The sequence below is a fragment of the Dama dama genome, chromosome 19, assembly GCF_033118175.1.
Source record: "Dama dama isolate Ldn47 chromosome 19, ASM3311817v1, whole genome shotgun sequence".
Taxonomy (NCBI): domain Eukaryota; kingdom Metazoa; phylum Chordata; class Mammalia; order Artiodactyla; family Cervidae; genus Dama; species Dama dama.
Genome location: NC_083699.1, coordinates 90,340,209 through 90,359,045, shown reverse-complemented (window position 1 = coordinate 90,359,045; position 18,837 = coordinate 90,340,209). Strand labels below are relative to the sequence as shown.

General features: G+C 41.1%; 1 protein-coding gene across 4 annotated transcripts in view; it reads right to left on the bottom strand.

Annotated features, from left to right (window-relative positions):
* Positions 1-4,461: 4,461 nt before the first annotated feature.
* The window catches only part of LOC133073779 (uncharacterized), a 55,925-nt gene continuing 41,549 nt past the window's right edge, over positions 4,462-18,837 (bottom strand). For 2 of the 4 annotated variants that reach the window (XM_061167739.1, XM_061167738.1), the window contains 2 exons: positions 15,867-15,973; positions 5,377-5,676 (listed from right to left, as the gene is read on the bottom strand). In XM_061167739.1, coding sequence (XP_061023722.1) covers positions 5,483-5,676; positions 15,867-15,973 — 301 coding nt within the window. In that variant the 3' untranslated portion in view covers positions 5,377-5,482. Of the gene's footprint in view, positions 4,673-5,376; positions 5,677-15,866; positions 15,974-18,837 lie in introns of those variants that run through there. The other 2 variants (XM_061167740.1, XM_061167741.1) reach the window with 2 other exon arrangements.

Here is an 18,837-nt window from a genome sequence, read left to right as displayed (position 1 = left end):
GAATACCAGTATTGTACACTCACAAGAGAGAATGAAGAGAAATGTGCTGTGCTCAGCCATGTCCGACTCTGCAGATACCATGGACTGTAGCCCGCCAGGCTTCTCTGTCCATAGGATTCTCCAGGCAAGAATACTGGAGTGGTGTAGCCATTCCCTTCTCCAGGGGATCTTCCCAACCCAGGAATCGAACCGGGGTTTCCTGCATTGCAGGCGGACTGTTTACCAGCTGAGCTACCGGGGAAGCTCATGGCTATGAATACTGGTATGTAAATAGTTTTGACCTTGTTGGTCCCCTGAAAGGATTCCAGGAACCCTGGAGACCACACTCTAAGAAACTTAAAGGTAGTTTAATTTTTTATATGTAGGAATAAGGAAGTCCCCAAATGTAATTTATAGTAATTCTGCTATATTTGTAAAAATATTATAAATAGTATTATAATAAATTAATTAAATAATCATTAATATTTAATAATATTAAATTAATTAAAATAAATTTATAATAAGCAATTATAAAAATTATAAAAATTTATAGTAATTTACAAAAGTAATTCTGCTATTCTGAGAAGGTGACAGTGGAAACCAGGGTTCTTCTATTACTAGCCCAGGGTCATGTTACGTTTTCTCAAGCAAAGTAGGTAACATCTCCATTTAAAAGATACCAAACCTGAGGCACGGAGACCGGAAGATGCTTGGTCACCACTACCACCTAGTGGTGGACACCTGCTGTGTCAGGATTAGGACTCAGAGCTTCCCACCTCTATTGGGCCTCATCATTCCCTTATTTCCTGGTGTCAGGCCTTGTGCCCCTGGGTCTAGGCTAACCAAACTCCAGAAATCTGGCAGAGGAGTCAAGGATGCATTAAATGTGTAAGAATACAATTATGGACACGGGGACATGTTTGGCCAGATGGTAATAAGTGCTGTTTGTTGAGTGTGCATTAAGTGCTCTTATAAGAGACAGAAACCTTCCTCAAGACAGATGGAGTGAGGGCAAACCTCATAGAAGAGGTAAAGCTTGAACTGGGGGGGAGATGGGAGGCCTTGGAGGCCAGGAAGTAAATGGAGAAAGCAAACGGACAGAGCAGCAGTAGTGGTAGCAGGTATAAATCTGACCGCAGTAACTTCACGAGCCAGACAAAAATGTCTGTAAACAAACCCAGATGAACCATCCAGAACATGTTTCATTCACATTAAGCTATTGCATATGTGACTGTAAATGACTATAAATGCTAGATAATTAATTAAAAAAAAGAAGACTGGAACCAGAAGAGGATAAAAATGCCCCACTTGGTGTGAACTGGGCAGTTTGAAAGAGAAAAAGAGGGGCCTTAGATGAAAGGCCAGAGGATAATTAAGAAGGAGTGGTACCTGTTGGTGTTGAGTCTGAACCTCACCTCCCTGCCCCTGGATTATTGTGTCCTGACTTCCTTCCTATCTCTGCTCCCGACTCTAGCATTCAATCTAAAATGCCTGTTTAATTTTCCTATACTCCTTTTCCACCCAGCACTCTGCTGCTCAAAATGTTCCACGGCTCTGCATTATCATTACAGCGAAATCTATATGTGCCAGTTGGTCCTTTAAATCCTGCCACAATATAGCACCAATCCACTTTTCCAGTGTCATTTCCTAAGCACTCCTCACTGAGACCCTCATCAGGTTAGTTAGCTCAGGCATCCAAACACACTGAGGACTGTCTTTTTTCCCCCTCTCACATTTTAACATCTCTGAAATTGGTCAGAACTACTCTCTACCTGCTCCAACTACATTGCTTCTGCACTGAGGAAAAACTCACTCGTCTTGTTGTCCTTAGTGACCATTCTTTGCCACTATTCATTCCTCCCAGAAAAATCATGACACGTGGCACTTATTGTGTTTCTTCCTCTCTTTTGGCACCAGGTCATATAACAACCCAAAAGTGCTGTTACTGATGTTCATCAAACACTTGTAAGGTTTTTTTTTTTTTTTAACTGACAGCTCATAAATGGTAAAAACCTTAAAATAGTAAATTGAGTACCCAATGGGAAAAAAGCAAGTACTGTTAATAGACTCTTCAGAAATTGCTACATATATACTAGCAGACATGTAACACATCAACTCATTTAAAAACTTGAATTGTGGTAAAATATATATAACACAGAGTTTACCATCCTAAAGATTTAAAATTTATTTATTTATTTATTTTTGGCTGTGCTGGCTCTTCATTGCAGGCGGGGGCTATTCTAGTTGCAGTGCTTGGGCTTCTCGTTGCAGTGGCTTCTCTTGCTGTGGAGCACAGACTCTAGGGCGCAAGGGCTTCAGGAGTTGTGACTCTTGGACTCTAGAACATAGGTTCAGCAGTTGTGGTGCATGGGCTCAGTTGCTCCACGGCATGTGGGATCTTCCTGGATTAGGAATGGAACCAATGTCTCTTTCATTGGCGGGTGGACTCTTTCTCCCCTGAGCTACCAGGGAAACCCCCATCCTAACCATTTTTAAGTGTATATAGTTCAGTAGCATTAAGTACATTCACATTGTTATCAACCAATCTCCAGAACTTTTTCATCTTCCCAAACTGAAACTGTATTGCATACCCATTAAACAACTCTGCATTTCCCCCTTGTCCCTCTGGCACCCACCATTTTCCTTTCTGTTTCTGAGTTTGAGTAACCTAGGTACTTCACATAATTGGAATTATACAGTGTTTGTCTTTTTGTAACTGGTGTACGCAGCATAAAGTCTTCCAGGTTCATCCATGCTGTAGCATGTGTCAGAATTTCCTTCCTTTTTAAAACTGAATACTATTCCATTGTATGTAGTTACCACATTTTGCTTATCTATTCATCCATCAGTGGATACATGGGTTGCTTCTATCATTGATTATTATGAATAACACTTTATGAACATAGGTGTACAATCATCCCTTCGTGATCTTGCTTTCAATTTTTTTGGATATATAAACCCAGAGATGAAGTTGCCACCTCATATTATATCAGTTCATTTTAATGTGAAATTTTCACATTCACTATTCTCCAGGCTGCTCTTTTTGTTTAAGAGTATGACTAGCGCATCTCTCCAGATAAGCACTTCCATATCCACATTGTTCTTCCTAATGACTGCACAGTATTCCACTATATACATTTCCTGTGATTTATGTCTCTGAGAGCCAGTTGAGAGACATTTGGTTGTTTCCAATGTATAACTAATAGTGCTGCTGTGAACATCTTAATATGTATTTCCTTGTACATGTCTGGGAGTATATCTATCTATATATTATAATATATATTATATTATATTATATTATATATATGTCTATATAGATAGATACACTTCCAGACATGTGCAAGGAAATACTTATGATGCCTAAGTCAAGGTTATGGTTTTTTGTTTTTTTTTTCATTTTGATAGACATTGTCAAAATATACCTAAATGAACACACAGATTTTACAGTCCCTTCCAGTGGATGTCAGTGGAAAATCTTTAAAACGTTCTATTTTTTTTTTTTTTTTAAGCAGAAACAATTTATCAGGAAGCCTCACACATCTTACACATTGGATATATAAGTTCTGGAGATCTGTTAAGTTGATGTCACTATTCCATAGGTTTGCTTACCCTGACTATTTCAACTCATGCCCTAATGTTTGCTTTTAATGTATGAGGATCTTGACTTCCTTGCTAGGTGCTAAGATCCTCAAGAGAGGACATAATTTACCATAACCATCCTCACTTCCACAATTAGATTTTTGCCCGGAACATACCAGAACTTGTTACATTATACATAGAATCAATGGCAGTTTCTAAGTGCTAAATGAAGAGATCTTAAGCCTATTTTTTTTTCTATTTTTCCTGTGTAGCTGTTGTTAAGTAAAATAACTGGAATCACTCAGTTCTAGCATCAGCAATAATACCAGTCATTAATATTAATTTTTGAAAGTGTACAATGAACCAGGTATTATCTTAAAATACTTGACATGTGTCACATCATTCAATGCTCACCATTGAATATGTGCTCTTCTTATCTGTATCTTATGTAAGGAGAAACTGAGACATGGTGAGGTTAACTGACCTGCCCAAGGTCACCTGAAAAGCAGCAGGTTTCCACAGAGAATTCTAGTTTCATATTAATTGCCCAATCTATGCTTTTTATCCCTGCAACATGTACAATTTAACACATCCAATTTATCATCAAAATATTGATCCATGACACCTCTTCCATTTCCCATGGAGCTGTCTGAAACTTTAGGGTACAGGTTGCAGTAAGCGAAGGTTTCCTCATTTGGGGTAAGATCTCTATTTTTAGAAATGTTATCTTTCAGAAAGTGGTTATTATTTCCCAAATTCCTGTTGTTCCCGACCATAGATATAGTTATGAAAGAAGAGTTTTTCTTTTCTAGATAAAGATCATGTCTTCCTTCAACTTATAAACTTCACATGCACAAGAGCCCCAGAGAAGAATTCCACTTATTTTTATTAAGACCTGTTTGTGAAACCCACATTTTAGAAAATGACAAGCATGATAAGACTAACACTAGTCTGAACTTTCATAAAAGAGTCTTATCAAATTTTAGAACTTGAAAGGGGCTTGGTTACAGTGAAAAATATTATTATAGTACAAGCAATATTTTTCCAGGCACATCTAGTTGTCCATGGAAATAGAATCCATATGGATATATGATATTCGTATTCAGTTTTTAGCCTGTGAAAAAATGAACAGGAAATCATAAATAGGAAAAAAAAGAAAAAGGAAGTTCAACTTCATACAGTAGAAAGGAAGCATATGTAAATCATTACACGCCCTAAGAGGCAGAATGCTGAACACTGAAGAACTGGTGCTTTTGAACTGTGGTGCTGGAAAAGACTCTCGAGAGTCCCTTGGACAGCAAGGTGATCAAACCAGTCAATCCTAAAGGAAATAACCCTGAATGTTTGTTGGAAGGACTGATGTTGAAGCTGAAGCCCCAATACTTTGGCCATCTGATGTGAAGAGCCAACTCACTGGAAAAGACCCTGATGTTGGGAAGGACTGAAGGCAGGAGGAGAGGGGGTGACAGAGGATGAGATGGTTGGATGGCATCATCGACTCATTGGGCATGAATCTGAGCAAACTCTGGGAGATGGTGAAGGACGCGGAAGCCTGGCATGCTGCAGTGCATGGGGTCACAAAGAGTCAGACACGACTTACTGACTGAACAACAACAAAAAGAGGCAACACAGTACAACTTCATAAAGAATTAAGATAAATTCTCCGTTTCAGACCCACAGTAGGCTAATGGGAACCAGAATGTGTGTGTGTGGGGCGAGGGTGGGGAGGCAGGCGTTGGTGGGGGAAGTTCAAAGAGAGGCGGCAGAGTTTGCACTAATCTTTGAGAGAACTGTGGTGTTCTCTTCCGGCTTGTCCCTTGGTACAGTCATCATCCGTCAGAGTAGAATGATGGTCTAGGGGAGTGTGACTTCGAACGCAAATGCTCATGCTCTCCTCAAGCCCGTGTGCTACTCATGGCACCATCTACCCCAACGGAGTACCCAGGCTCCATACAGTTGCCCCCTGGTGGCTGCTACTCACAGGCATAGATAGCCAAAAGCATACCTTTTTCTTCTTTTTATGAGTAATACTAGATTTCTTGCTGTTTTTCCAAATAGATTTGAAGGTGTCTGAAGAGATCTGGGGAGTGACTGTAATTTTTAAGACTGGCAGTTTACCTGAGAGGAGGAAGAACATAGTAGTGATGGGTAGGCTATCACAATTCCATCTGATGGACTGGGTCTTAGCATTCTGAGCAGGGCATTCTCCCACATTTTATTAACTGGGCAACCTTCCTTTTACCTAATACCTTTTCCTTATATCTCTTTGATGTGAGTGATCATAATAATTTCTGTACTTCTTGTACTAGTCCTTTCTTTTTCTATTCCACTGTCATATCCTTTACCTGGATCATTCTAGTTGCCGTCTAACTAGTCCTCCTAACCTCAGACTTCCACAATCCCAAATTCCTCCTGGACCCAGGTTCCAGATTAATCATCCAAAAGCAAAATTCTGATCTTTTAGTTCATCAGCTCTGATAACATTATTGACTCTCCATCTTTAGCAGATATCTCTTATATTTGTGCTTGCCAAGCCTCCACTGTAGCTTCTTGGCGGAACAGAACATTGAGTTTCCTTTGGGGTTCCACTCCCCTGCCCTCCAGGGGTGGGTATATAACTCAGACCTGGCTGATTCATGCATTTCTTCTCTCTGGCAGTGACTGGTCAATGGGTGTACGTGTAACTTGTGGTGGTCCAATGAATGTGAAGAGAAAGGGTCTTTCTTAAGATTAAACAGGCAGAATGTAAACTCCTGGCTAGTGCTGCCCTACTTGCCACTGTGTGGAAAGAACCTGCCTAAGAATAAAGTCAACCTAGAAGCAGGACTTCCAGGAGGTGGGAGTAGATGGCATCATTTGAATCCCTGACTCTAAGGGAAACTGTAGCTAGAACCAACCCTGGACTTTCCATTATATGAGCCAATAACATTTTTTTGTAATGAAATCAGTTGAAATTGATTTCATATAAGTTAAAACCAAGATTTCTCACTGATTTTCCTGTATAGACCTGTGATATTGGTGGCACTAGTGGTAAAGAACCCGTCTGCCAATGCAGGTAGACTTAAGAGATGTGGGTTCAGTCCCTGGGTCAGAAAGATCCCCTGGAGAAGGGCATGGCAACCCACTCAAGTATTTTTGCCTAGAGAATCCCATGGACAGAGGACCCTGGCAGGCTGCAGTCCATAGGGTTGCAGAGAGTCTGACATAACTGAAGTGACTTAGTATGCATACATTATGATTTATAAGAAATATATTTGGTCATTCAGGTGACCAAATATATATATAAGAAATATACATTTCTTGTGGTATTTGTCCAGGGTTCCTGGCTCAGAGCTCCCACAACCCTTGGAACTTCCTGAGAGATAAGAGTAATGGGAATAGCTTGTATTATATTTGGTTTCAAGTCCTGAAAACCCTTCAAAGCCATCAAGGTGAAATTAGTGTCTTTTTATTCATAACAAGCCCCTTCTTACCACGGGCTGGGGCTATGTTAATAAAGTGACTTTCAGAAATTCCCTAAAGAGTGGGACTGCTTGCCAAGGGAACCAACCTGGAATGGAGGTTTGGAACTTTCAGTCTCTGATTCCAGGGAGGGGAGGAGGCTGGCGGTTAATGGCCAACGACCAGCCATTGGTTAATGGCCATCGGTGGCCAGCGATTTAACCAACCATGCCTATGTGACGAAGGCTTCGTAAGAACCAAAAGGATGAGGTTCAGAGAGTGTCTAAGTTGGGGAAACAGAATGCTTCCATGTGTCACTGTGCTGGGTCCCAGACTCCAGGAGGACAGAAGCTCCTTTGGTACCTCACCCTGTGTACATCTTCAGCTGGCTGTTGATTCATAGCCTTTAATGTCCTTTGCAATAAACTGACAATTGGTGAGTAAACTGGTTTCCTGTATCCTAATTGAACCTAAGGAGGGGCTTGTGAGAGACTCTGATTTATAGTCAGTTGGTCAGAAGTACAAATAACAAGGGGCTTCCCAGGTGGCACTAGTGGTAAAGAACCCGCCTGCCAATGCAGGAGGCATAAGAGACAAGGGTTCTATCCTTGGGTTGGGACGATCACCTGGAGGAGGACATGGCAACCCACTCCAGTATTCTTGCCTGGAGAATCCCCATGGACAGAGGAGCCTGGCAGGCTACAGTCCACAGGGTCACAGAGTTGGACACAACTGAAATGACTTAGCATGGCACAGAAGTAACCACCTGGATTTGAACTAAGGTTGAAACTTGAAGATGGCTGTAAAAGTGTGGGATGAGGTCAGGCTGGGTACAGTAAAGGGTGGTGAAGGGTGAGGGGCTTAGAGCTGTAAGACAATATGGTTTATAATTTCAGGACTTGGAAAGGGCCAGAACCTGGGTCACTGAGGGCCTGGGTGGTTAAAAATGTGCCTGGGAGAGAAAGGAGTCAGTATCCTAGCTGGATGATTTCCCCCGGTGATCGATGGTTATCAGTACTTGGTGTGCTAGGGGGTCCTTTCATCCCATGGCTTGTACGGAAAATCAGGGTGTGTTAATGTGGTGGGGGGTCTGCTCTGATACTCTACAGTGGGGTTTGTCCAGGATAAAATCTTCCAGGGGCATGCCTATATTGGGAGGGCGTGCAGTAGCCCCTTGTATTTCCTAGGTCTATTTTTTAATTAAATTAATTGATTTAATTAATTAAAATTTTAAACTAAGTAATTTAAAAATTAAAGGTCAATTTAAATTTTAATTAATTAAAAGATTAATTAATTTTGCTGTGTTGAGTCTTAATTGTGGCTTGTGGGGTCTTCCTCGTGCCAAGTGGGATCTTCGTTGTGGTGCACAGACTATCTAGTTGTGGTGTGGGGTCTTAGTTGCACTGTGGCATGTGGGATCTTAGTTCCCCAACCAGGGATCCAACCTGAGTCCCCTGTATTGGAAGGTAGCTTCTTAACCACTGGACCACCAGGGAAGTCCCTTCTTGGGTCCACTTTTGGCCCAGGTGTGTGTCTTCTACGTTCCCTCGTTGAGCAGCAGGTTATACAGATGCAAGTTGACTCAAGGGGCCATGCCGAATGTCTAATAAAGAGGCTAGTTTCTCACGTGGTCCACTCTGAAGGGGTCACTGGCTTCAAGGGCCTTTGACAAAAGACTGGCACAAAGAAGTGGCTGACTGATCTATAGCAATCTAAAAGAGTTTGAGGCAAAGACAGCTAACTCCCTGCTTGATCTCTTTTCTCCTCTTCTTTTCTAAAATAACTCATTTTTTTTAAGTGTAACAATGTGCCCAGCTGTTAAAAAAAAGTCTATTTTCCAGTCCTCCTTGGCATTAAGGGTGGGCATGTGACATACTTCTCACCAACTAGACATAAGCAGAACTCTCCTGGGAATTTCAGAGATTTTCCTTATATAGGTGTCCACAATTTCTCCTTGTCCCTTCCTTCTTCGGGTGTGGGATAGAAATGGGAGGCTACAGGTGAAGCAGCCACTTTGCAACCATGAGGATAAACCTTGAGGATAAACCATGAGGATAACCTTGCTGAGGTTAATGGTGAAGAAAGAGAGCGGGAACCTGGGATGTGAATGACATGGTGGAGTGTCTGTTACCTCCCCAGTCTTCCTCTACCTTATTAAACCACTGTAGCTGGTTCTTTTCCACACAGCCAAGCATCATCTCAATAGGTGTGAGTCATAGTCAAGGAGAGAAGCAAAGCTGAGTTTACAAGAAAGAAATAGGATAGGTCCAAAGTAGAGGAAGAGAAGGTCTTCAATAGGAAAACAAGGTCCAAAGTCTTGATCACTGAGAAAGGCAGGAAGAGTGTGGGATTCATCTGGCTGAAAGGAGTTTCAGGGGTTGGAGACCATTTGAAATGGGGCCAGCAGTATGGTTTGGGGGCCAGCCTGAAGCATCAGAGTGTTGGTGTAGCACCCAAACCCACAAAAGACTGTCATGTTCCCTGAACATACTTTCACACAAAAATTTCTTCTCCTTGTAAAGTTCTACCCATTCTTCAATGCTCCAAGTCCTTACCAGAAACTGAGATGACTTAAGACAGTATTAGATACTGAGATGGAATTATATAATGGTGACTGGTATGGTGAGAAAGCTATGCCCTGTTCAATTTTCTAAAAATATTTCAATCAAAATAATACTATAACTAAACAATTAAATACCTATTTGAAATAGTCCCCTTAATTTCTTTTATTTCTCACATAGCTATCATTATTTCTTTCAAAATACTTAAGCATTTCCAATCCCCTGTTAATTCAGTTTTTAATGCAGTATTCCCCCTTTTTAAAGTCCTCCATTTTTCTGACCTCAACCATCATCTGGGACTCCCTTTTCTTCAGTTCTTCTGATTTCTGGATTCTGTATTCTTTGTCTATGTGATTTATTCTCTCACTTTGCTCAAGTATATTCACTGGAAGCTTTCTGCGAATGGATACAGAGGAGGTACAGAGTTTGAGTCCTTTCAAGCTACAAACATCTCTAGTTTACACTCACACTTGGTTAGGAGTCGGGAATGTGTAGAGGTCTCACAGAGTTGTCATGGCAGAGCTCCTTGTCCTCGAGTTTTCAGTTACAAAGTCTATGATTTTCCTGACTCCCAGTCCTTTGTGTGCAATCTTTCTTTTTTCTTTTTATATGCTGTTGTGTTTGCTAGTCGCTCAGTCGTGTCCAACTCTTTGTGACCCCATGGTCTGTCCATGGAGTTCTCTAGGCAAGGATACTGAAGTGGGTTGCCATTCCCTTCTCCAGGGGATCTTCCCGACCCGAGGATCGAAACTGGGTCTCCTGCATTGCGGGCAGATGCTTTACTTTCTGAGCCAGTAAAGGCAGGCAGATTCTTTACCATCTGAGCTAGCAGGGAAGCCCTGTGTGTTGTTAGGATCTATCTTTTATTCCTAACATTCTGAAAGTCATGATTGTCATGCACTGTGCTGAGCGCTCAGTGGGCTCTTTCAATATGCAGATTTATGTCCCTTGGTTCTGGGAAAATTCTTGGTTTATTCTTTGATAATTCCCTTCCCTCACTTGTTTTTTTTTCTTTCTGAAATTAGGAGTTAGCTACTGGTGCTCTTAGACTGATCCTCTTGTTCATATTTTTTCACCAATTTTTCACCTCCCTATCTTTTGCTCTACTTTTGAAGACTTTCTTGACTTCATTTTTCAACATTTGTTTGAAGTTTCTATTTTCACTTTCTAAGAACCTAGTTTTTTTCTAATCTTTTTTCATAGCATCCTGTTCTTGTTTTATAGATGCCTGATCTTCTGTTTCACTGAGGGTGTTATAATCTATTTCTTTTTAAAGTTTTCACATAGCCTCTATATCTTCAGGGCTCTTTTATTCTCTTTGTTTCAGGCATGGTTTCCTGTGTTGGATAATTGCTTCATGTCTCTGGAGATTCTGAGATTTCTGTTCACAGTGAAGCAAGAGGCATCCAAAGGCTGATGGGAAGCTCCTGTGTATGTGCAGGGCTTTTTTGAATGTTGAGGGAGTGGCCAGCTGTCACCATCTGGAATTCCTTTCTCTGAGGCTGTTCAGTTTTTCAAAGAATACCCCAGTCTTCTACATGACTATCAGCCTTCTGAAAGCAAGGCAGACAAAGATAGCTTGGGTGAGGAGAAAGGCTGAATTCCAGATGTTCAATGTGTAGAATTTTCCTTACTCCTCCTTTTTCTAGCTTCTCACCTCAAGCTCATTGCTGGATGTCCTGGGTCTGCTAAAAGGCTGTTTCATTTTTCCAGAGAAAACTCCCTAAGTGTTCTCTCTGCTTCTACCCTTGCCTCCCCCTGAATCTGTTTCAAATTAGAGTTGGAATGATCCTGTTAAAAGGTGGATCAGATCAGGTCACAGCTCAGCTTAAAATTCTCAGGTGCTTTTCCATTTCAACAGAGTTAAAAACTAAAGTTCTCGTAATTGTCTAGAAGGCCCCTTGCCCCCCACACTTACTTCTTTACCTTATTACCTTCCCGTTCTCTCTCATTCCAGCCCTGCTGGCCGCCTTACTGGCCCTGGCACACACCAGGTAGGCTCCTGCTTTATGACCACTGTGCTTGCTATTCATTTACCTGGAATGTGCATCTCACAGATATTTACATGGCTTGCTCCCCTCCTCCTTTGGGTCTTTATTCAAATGTCCCTTTTCCATGGCAGCCTCCAGCCCCTGACATATACACACTATCTCCTTTTCTTGCTTTATTTTTCTTGGAAGAATCTCCATATGATACACAATCATATATATTTTCCTTCTTTTTGAAGTAGCTGATTTACTGTCTGTCATTCTCCACTAGGAAGTAAGTCCCATGAAGGCAGGAATTCATTGCTCAATTACCAGCATTTAGAATAGGGCCTGACACACAAAAGGCATTTAATAAATGTATGTGAAAGAAATAAGTATGAATAAATAAACAAAGTGATCCTGAAGTAGTCTAGTTCTTTAAAAAAAAAAATTAGTCAAAAAACAGTGCTGTAAGATGTGGATAGAGACTTGTCTTTCTGTTAAATTTTTTTTTTTAAACACATGGAGTTGATGTTTCTGAGGAAACATCATTGTTGTGTGTATTCCATCGTTAAAATAGGTCATTATGAACTCCTTGGCTGGCAAATAAATAGCCTTAGGTTATTAATTTGGATTTCATGAGAGAAGGAGAATTAGAATTAAAAATAAGCTTAATAACTTATTAATGATAAGAACACAGAAGCAATCAGAAGAACATTAGTTCTCTAACCAGTGATATTACTAATTGCTTTTAATGTTTAAAATGATGTCATATTGGGGCTAAATGGCAAGATATTTTCCCTGTAGAATCCAACCAAGTTACCTTGGTTTGAAGAGTCTTTTCTGGTATTCAAACTAACAAATCTGATTGAACTGCTCCAGCAGAAATACCTCATAATTATCTGGTTCAAAATATGAATGCATTCAAACTACTCATATGTACTACCACATTTGGGAAAAGCTGATTTCTTGAACTAGAAAGGACATTTTAATGCCTTTTAAATGAATATTTTCAGGCAGGTATTTCATGATCATCTTCCTACTTATGCAAATTGAACCATTTACCAAGCAAGCACTATGTTTTGCAGCTCCAAATATGTACTCAGTGATAATTATTTTCCATCAAGCCATCTGAGACCACCCATCATTAGCACGCACTGCGGTCTTATAATGTCTTCTGGTGCAGTGTGTAATGAGAAAGTTGCTACAGTGTCAAGGAAAACCACATGAAATCATTATCCTGTCTTCTGTTTATTGAGCCTAAATTAAAGTTAAATTTAAATTAATTTTAACAGAATGAATCTGTTTAGTTTAAATTCAACTTAAAGGGACTAGGAAGTAGATGTTCCGTTTCTCTAAAAACAAAGGGATGATCTTAAAATCCTGGAATCATTTGATTGGCTGTTAAATGGCAATGCAGTAATTTCAGTTTAAAAATGACAGTAGGAAAAAAAAGTGACAGTGAAGTAAACAGTAATATTATAATTCTCTCTAAAGCTTCCAGTGTTAAAAAAAAAAACTGCAGTGAAATTATGTCATGTCTCTAAGACTTTTATTGTAGAAATGATAGAAGACTGGATGCTTATATCATTTCATTCTCTCCACATAATCTACCAGAAAGTATACCAAGATGTGTCCCATGTTTTAGCGTTGAGTGGATTTTCAAATGTGTCTATGATGTCTTTCATTGAGCTTTATTGAAAATGACCTTTCTTTGTACACACTGCTATTTTTAAAATGGATAACCAATAAAAACCTACTGTGTAGCACATGGAACTCTGCTCAGTGTTATGCGCCAGCCTGGATGGGAAGGGGATCTGGGGGAGAATGGACACACAGACATGTATGGCTGAGTCCCTTCACTGTTCATCTGAAACTGTCACAACATTGCTAATAGGCTATACCCCAGTACAAAATGTTTTGGTGTTACAAAATAAATAAATAAAATTTAAAAATAAAGTAAAATGACCTTTCCTCATTTTTCCACCAGCAGTAAGAGTGGCTATCATTAATTCTGGACATGTGTATTGTGAAGGAGAGGACAGGTATGGCCAATACTAAACAGCTGGTTCCATATGTGATCCTCTCACTTTCAAAGGATTTTTGTTGTTGCTCAGTGGCCCAGTCGTGTCCACCTCTTTGCGACTCTATGGACTGCCGCCCACCAGGTATCTCTGTCCCTCACTATCTCCTGAAGTTTGCTAAGTTCATGTCCATCGCATTGGTGATGCCATCCAGCCATCTCATCCTCTGATGCCCTCCTTTCCTTTTGCCCTCAATCTTTCCCAGCATCAAGGACTTTTCCAATGAATCAGCTGTTTGCATCAGATGATCAAAATATTGGAGTTTCAGCTTCAACATCAGTTCTTCCAATGAGTATTCAGGGTTGATTTCCCTTAAGACTGACTGGTTTGATCTCCTTGCTATCCAAGGAGCCCTAAGGAGTCTTCTCCAGCACCATAGTTCAAAGGCATCAATTCTTTGGCATTCTGCCTTCTTTATGGTCCAGCTCTCACAGCTGTACATGACCACTGGGAAGACCATAGCCTTGACTATACAGACCTTTGTCGGCAGAGTAATGTCTCTGCTTTTCAATACACTGTCTAGGTTTTTCATAGCTTTCCTGCCAAGAAGCAAATGTCTTCTGATTTCATGGCTGCACCATCTGCAGTGATTTTAGAGCCCAAGAAGAGGAAATCTGTCACTACTTCCACATTTTCCCCCTCTATTTTCCATGAAGTAATGGCGCTAGATGCCATGATCTTAGTTTTTTTAATGTTTAGTTTTAAGTTGGCTCTTTCACTTTCCTCCTTCATCCTCATCAAGGGCTCTTTGGTTCCTCCTTGCTTTCTGCCATTAGAGTGGTATCATCCGCATATCTGAAGTTGTTGATGTTTCTCCTGTCTATCTTGATACCAGCTTGTAACTCATCCAGCCTGGCATTTTTCATGATGTGCTCAGCATATAGGTTAAGTAAACAGGGTGACAGCAGACAGCTCTGTCATACTCGTTTCTCAGTGTTGAACCAGTCAGTTGTACCATACAGGGTTCTAACTGTTGCTTCTTGACCCCCACCCCCCACCCCAACAGGTTTCTCAGGAGACGGGTGAGGTGGTATGGTATTCCCATCTCTTTTAGAGCTTTCCACAGTTTATTATGATCCACACAATTAAAGGCTTTGGCGTAGTCGATGAAAGAGACGTAGATGTTTTTCTGGAATTCCCTAGCTTTCTCTATGATCCAGTGAATGTTGGCAATTTGATCTCTGGTTCCTCTCCCTTTTCTAAACCTTGCTTGGACATCTGGAAGTTTTTGGTTTGCATAATGCTGAAGCCTAGCATGCAAGATTTTAAGCGTGACCTTACTAGCATGGGAGATGAGTGCAATTGTCTGATGGTTAGAACATTCTTTAGTACTACCCTTCTTGAGAATTGGGATGAGGATTGACCTTTTCCAGTCCTGTGGCCACTGCTGGGTCTTCCAGATTTGCTAAGATAATGAATGCAACACCTTGATGACATCATCCATTAGGGTTTTGAAGAGCTCTGCTGGAATTTCATCGCATTCACTAGCTTTATTAACAGCAGTGCTTCCTAAGGCCCACTTGACTTCGCTTTCCACAATGTCTGGCTCTGGATTACAAAAGGATTACATGATCAAAAAATACCCTTAATGCTCTCTCTGTACCTATCACACTTGAACCAAGCTTTGATGATCCAGGAAGCACATCAGAATCTTATGAGGGCTGTTACTTTAGTTTTCCAGTTGATACCTGGAGAAATCTTTGAAGGTCAGGTTGGGAAAAAGAATAGAGAACAGGAGACAAGTCCTCAGAGAATAGGTGAGGATAAGAGTACAGGGCTTCCCTGACTACTCAGATGGTAAAGAATCTGTCTGCAGTGCGGGAGACCCAGGTTTGATCCCTGGGGAAGATCCCCTGGAGAAGGGAATGGCAACCCACTTTGGTATTCTTGTCTGGAGAATTCATGGACAGAGGAGCCTGGTGGGCTACAGTACATGGGGTTGCAAAGAGTCAGACATGACTGAGTGACAAACACTTTCACTTTTCAAGAGCACAGGAGGAAAGAAAGCAATGGAGAAAATTTCGTTTCAACATTTATCACCTAGATCAAAGCCTACATATCACATCCTAAGAGCACTTGAACTTAATGCAAATCACAGGCCACACAACGGTGCCAGCCTCTGACAGTGATCCTGGTCATCACTTAGCTCCAGCCAGTTATTCAGTGGAAAGAGTGGAGCAAGTTGTGAGTAGTGCAGCATTTGGGAAGGAATGGATGTGGACAGGTGATGGGGAATACAAACTGAAAACACCTACCTGTCTTTCTGGCTCTCAGTGCTTCAAGTAGGTCAACAGCAGCCTTTTCTCCCAGGACATTGTTTCCAAGGTCAATCTCCTTTAAGTGGGCAGAGTATTTGATCAGGCTGACCAGAGAAAGTGACAAAACAAAATGCTGTTGTACCAAGCATGGTTACGCAAAGAAACGCAATCCAGTTATTTTGGAGTATGCTCTTTTTTCCTTTTTTTTTAAGGTCCTCTCCACCGCCCCCTCCTCTCCCTCCCAAAGATGCAGCACTGACCCAATTTGAAACTGAAGACATCCTGAATACAGTTTTTTCCCCCAATTTAATCTCTCTAGCTTTGGGTGCCTCTCCTAAGTAAGCTGGTATGATCAGGATTTAGTTGCCTTAAATATTCCATGCATTTATTCAAAAGATGTGGCATGTTATTGCACAGTGCTTCTCACTCTTTTAGATCTTACACACCAGTAAAACGTCAGATAACTGGGGGGACAGACAAGCGTCACTTTGGCAACTTTTGGTATGTCTAATAACTTTCACCTAGTAACACTATAGAAGAACATATATTTTTATATAAAATTAGGAAGAGTACAGTCTCAAAATAAAGGATATTTTATTTTTAAATTGAGTTTTTAAAAACGTTTATTTATTTGGTTGTGTTGGGTCTTAGCTGCGGCATGCAGTATCTTCCGATGAGGCACACAGACCCTCTAGTTGTGGTGCATGGGTTCAGTAGTGGCAGCACATGGGTTTAGCTGCTGTGTAGCATGTGGGATCTTAGCTCTCCTGCCAGGGACTGAACCTGTATCCCCAGCATTGCAAGGTAGATTCCTAACCACTGGACCACCAGGGAAGCCCCCAAGGTTAGTTTTTTAAATGAAATAAGTTTAGCTTTATGAAAAATGAACACTCTTCCTATCTTAATTTTTCTAGTCTCTTTGAGGATCATTGAAACTTCATTTCCTGGCCTTGGCCTGCCAAGTGGACTTAGGGAATCTCTGGCATTGTAAGTGGGCATGGAATCTGGGTGAGGTCCTAGGATCTGAAGTCCTGGACTCTGGATCAGCTTTTATCTTTTGTCAATCCTGTGATCATGGGCAGGCCACATGCCATCTTGGGTCTTACCTTCCTCAACTGTAAATTTGGCCTCAAAAGCATGAGTTTGCCTATTTCACAAGGTGTGGAAAAATAGAAGGAAGCCATTTTTATGAAAGCATCTTGCAAAATGCAATACCGATGATGCTATTAATTCTTGGTGCATAGTTACTAAGTGCACATTAAGTGCCTGACATTGCAGGGACTAAAAGCAATTTAACACATGGTCTTGGGACTTCCCTGATGTTCTGGTGATTAGGAATCCCCTTCAGCTGCCAATGCAGGGGACACAGGTTTGACCCCTGTTCCAAGAAGATTCCACACGCCATGGAGCAACTAAGCCTGTGTGTCACAACTACCGAGCCTGTGCTCTGCGACAGTAGAAGCCACCATGGTGAGAAACCTGCATGCTGCAACCAGAGAGTAGTTCCCACTTGTTGTAACTAAAGAAAGCAGGAAGCAAGACCCAGGGCAGCCAAAAATAAATAAATAAGTAAATAAATAAAATAAAAACAACCCATGGCCTGTGCTCTGAAAGAAATTATTATAACTATCAATAAAACAATTTTAAGCTTTAACCATGTGCTGGGGATATGAAATTTCAGTCAGGGTCAGTAGTGAATACAAGGTCATTCTGTTGCTTTCTGTACACATTTTCTATTGATTGAGGAGCCAGAATTCAAAGCCAGGGCTGAATGGTCCTGCCAGACTCTGCCTCTCGAAGATCTCACTCCCAAGCAAACAGCCTGCCTCATCAAGACTTGACAGGCTTTGGCTTCCTGAACTGCCTGGCTGTGTCCAATCCCTTCAGAGACGATGAGGGAGAGCCGGGATGCTTCAAGGAGGAAACGGAGAAAGAGAAGCACCAAAGGAGAATGGAGGGTGTTGAAGGCAAACTTTACAACTCAACAATTCTATATCTAGGACTGATTCCGGAGGCCATGGATTTAACCACTATGCTACACAGGCCTCACAAGAGCTTTGGTTTTACGGAGCATTCACTATGCATCAGATGCGATCACGGCCACCCACATGTTTAAGTACTGTGCTTGGCACAAAGGGGCCTTCTAAGGGTATGAGTGGGGCTGAAAGCCAGCCAAGGTCTGTTTGCCAAGTCCTGGGCATGAAGCATAGACCTGGAAGGGATAACTTCCTTTGACTCATTGGTGAGAGGAAGTGCCTTTTAATTCCAGTACCCAAAGGGGCTCTTTTTCTAACTCATATAGAGGTGCTAGGAGCCTGAGGCACTATATTTAGCACCTCATATATGATCTCATTTACCCTACAACAATCTCTTTAGTTAGACATTGTTAGTATCCCCAATTTTACAAATGAGGGGCTGAAATACAGAGAAGCTATTTAACTTGCCTGAGATTAAACTGTGACACAGGGATGTGAAAGTAGGCAGTTTGCTTGAAAATAACCATGAAGTATGATTCAAATATACCAAGAAAATGTTTTAATTTTCAGTAGTTCTTAATATTTACAGTTTAAAAAAGAGAACAAAGAGATCTAAGTATTTAGTGTCAGAACTAAAAAAAAAAAAAGCATGCAAAAGGAATTCCTGGTCCTGGTGCACATTGTTAAGTTGTATTTATAACCCTGTCACACACGGCCAGCAGCTGCACAGGACCCTCTGCTCAGAAGGGCTCCTTACTTGGTTTAGTGCTCTGTCATCCTCTTGAAATTCTTAATAATATTTGAACAAGGGCCCATGAGTTTCCATTTGCACCAGGTCCCTGCAAATTCTGTAGTCATTTCCTGTTGTCACATCTAGTGTGGTCAGAGCAGAAAGTAAAATCTGACAGTCAGCTTTAAATAATTGTTGTTCTGTCAGCCCTAGAGACCACTGTTAGAGGAATCCTGGTCAGAGGGAGGTGTGGTTCATGAGA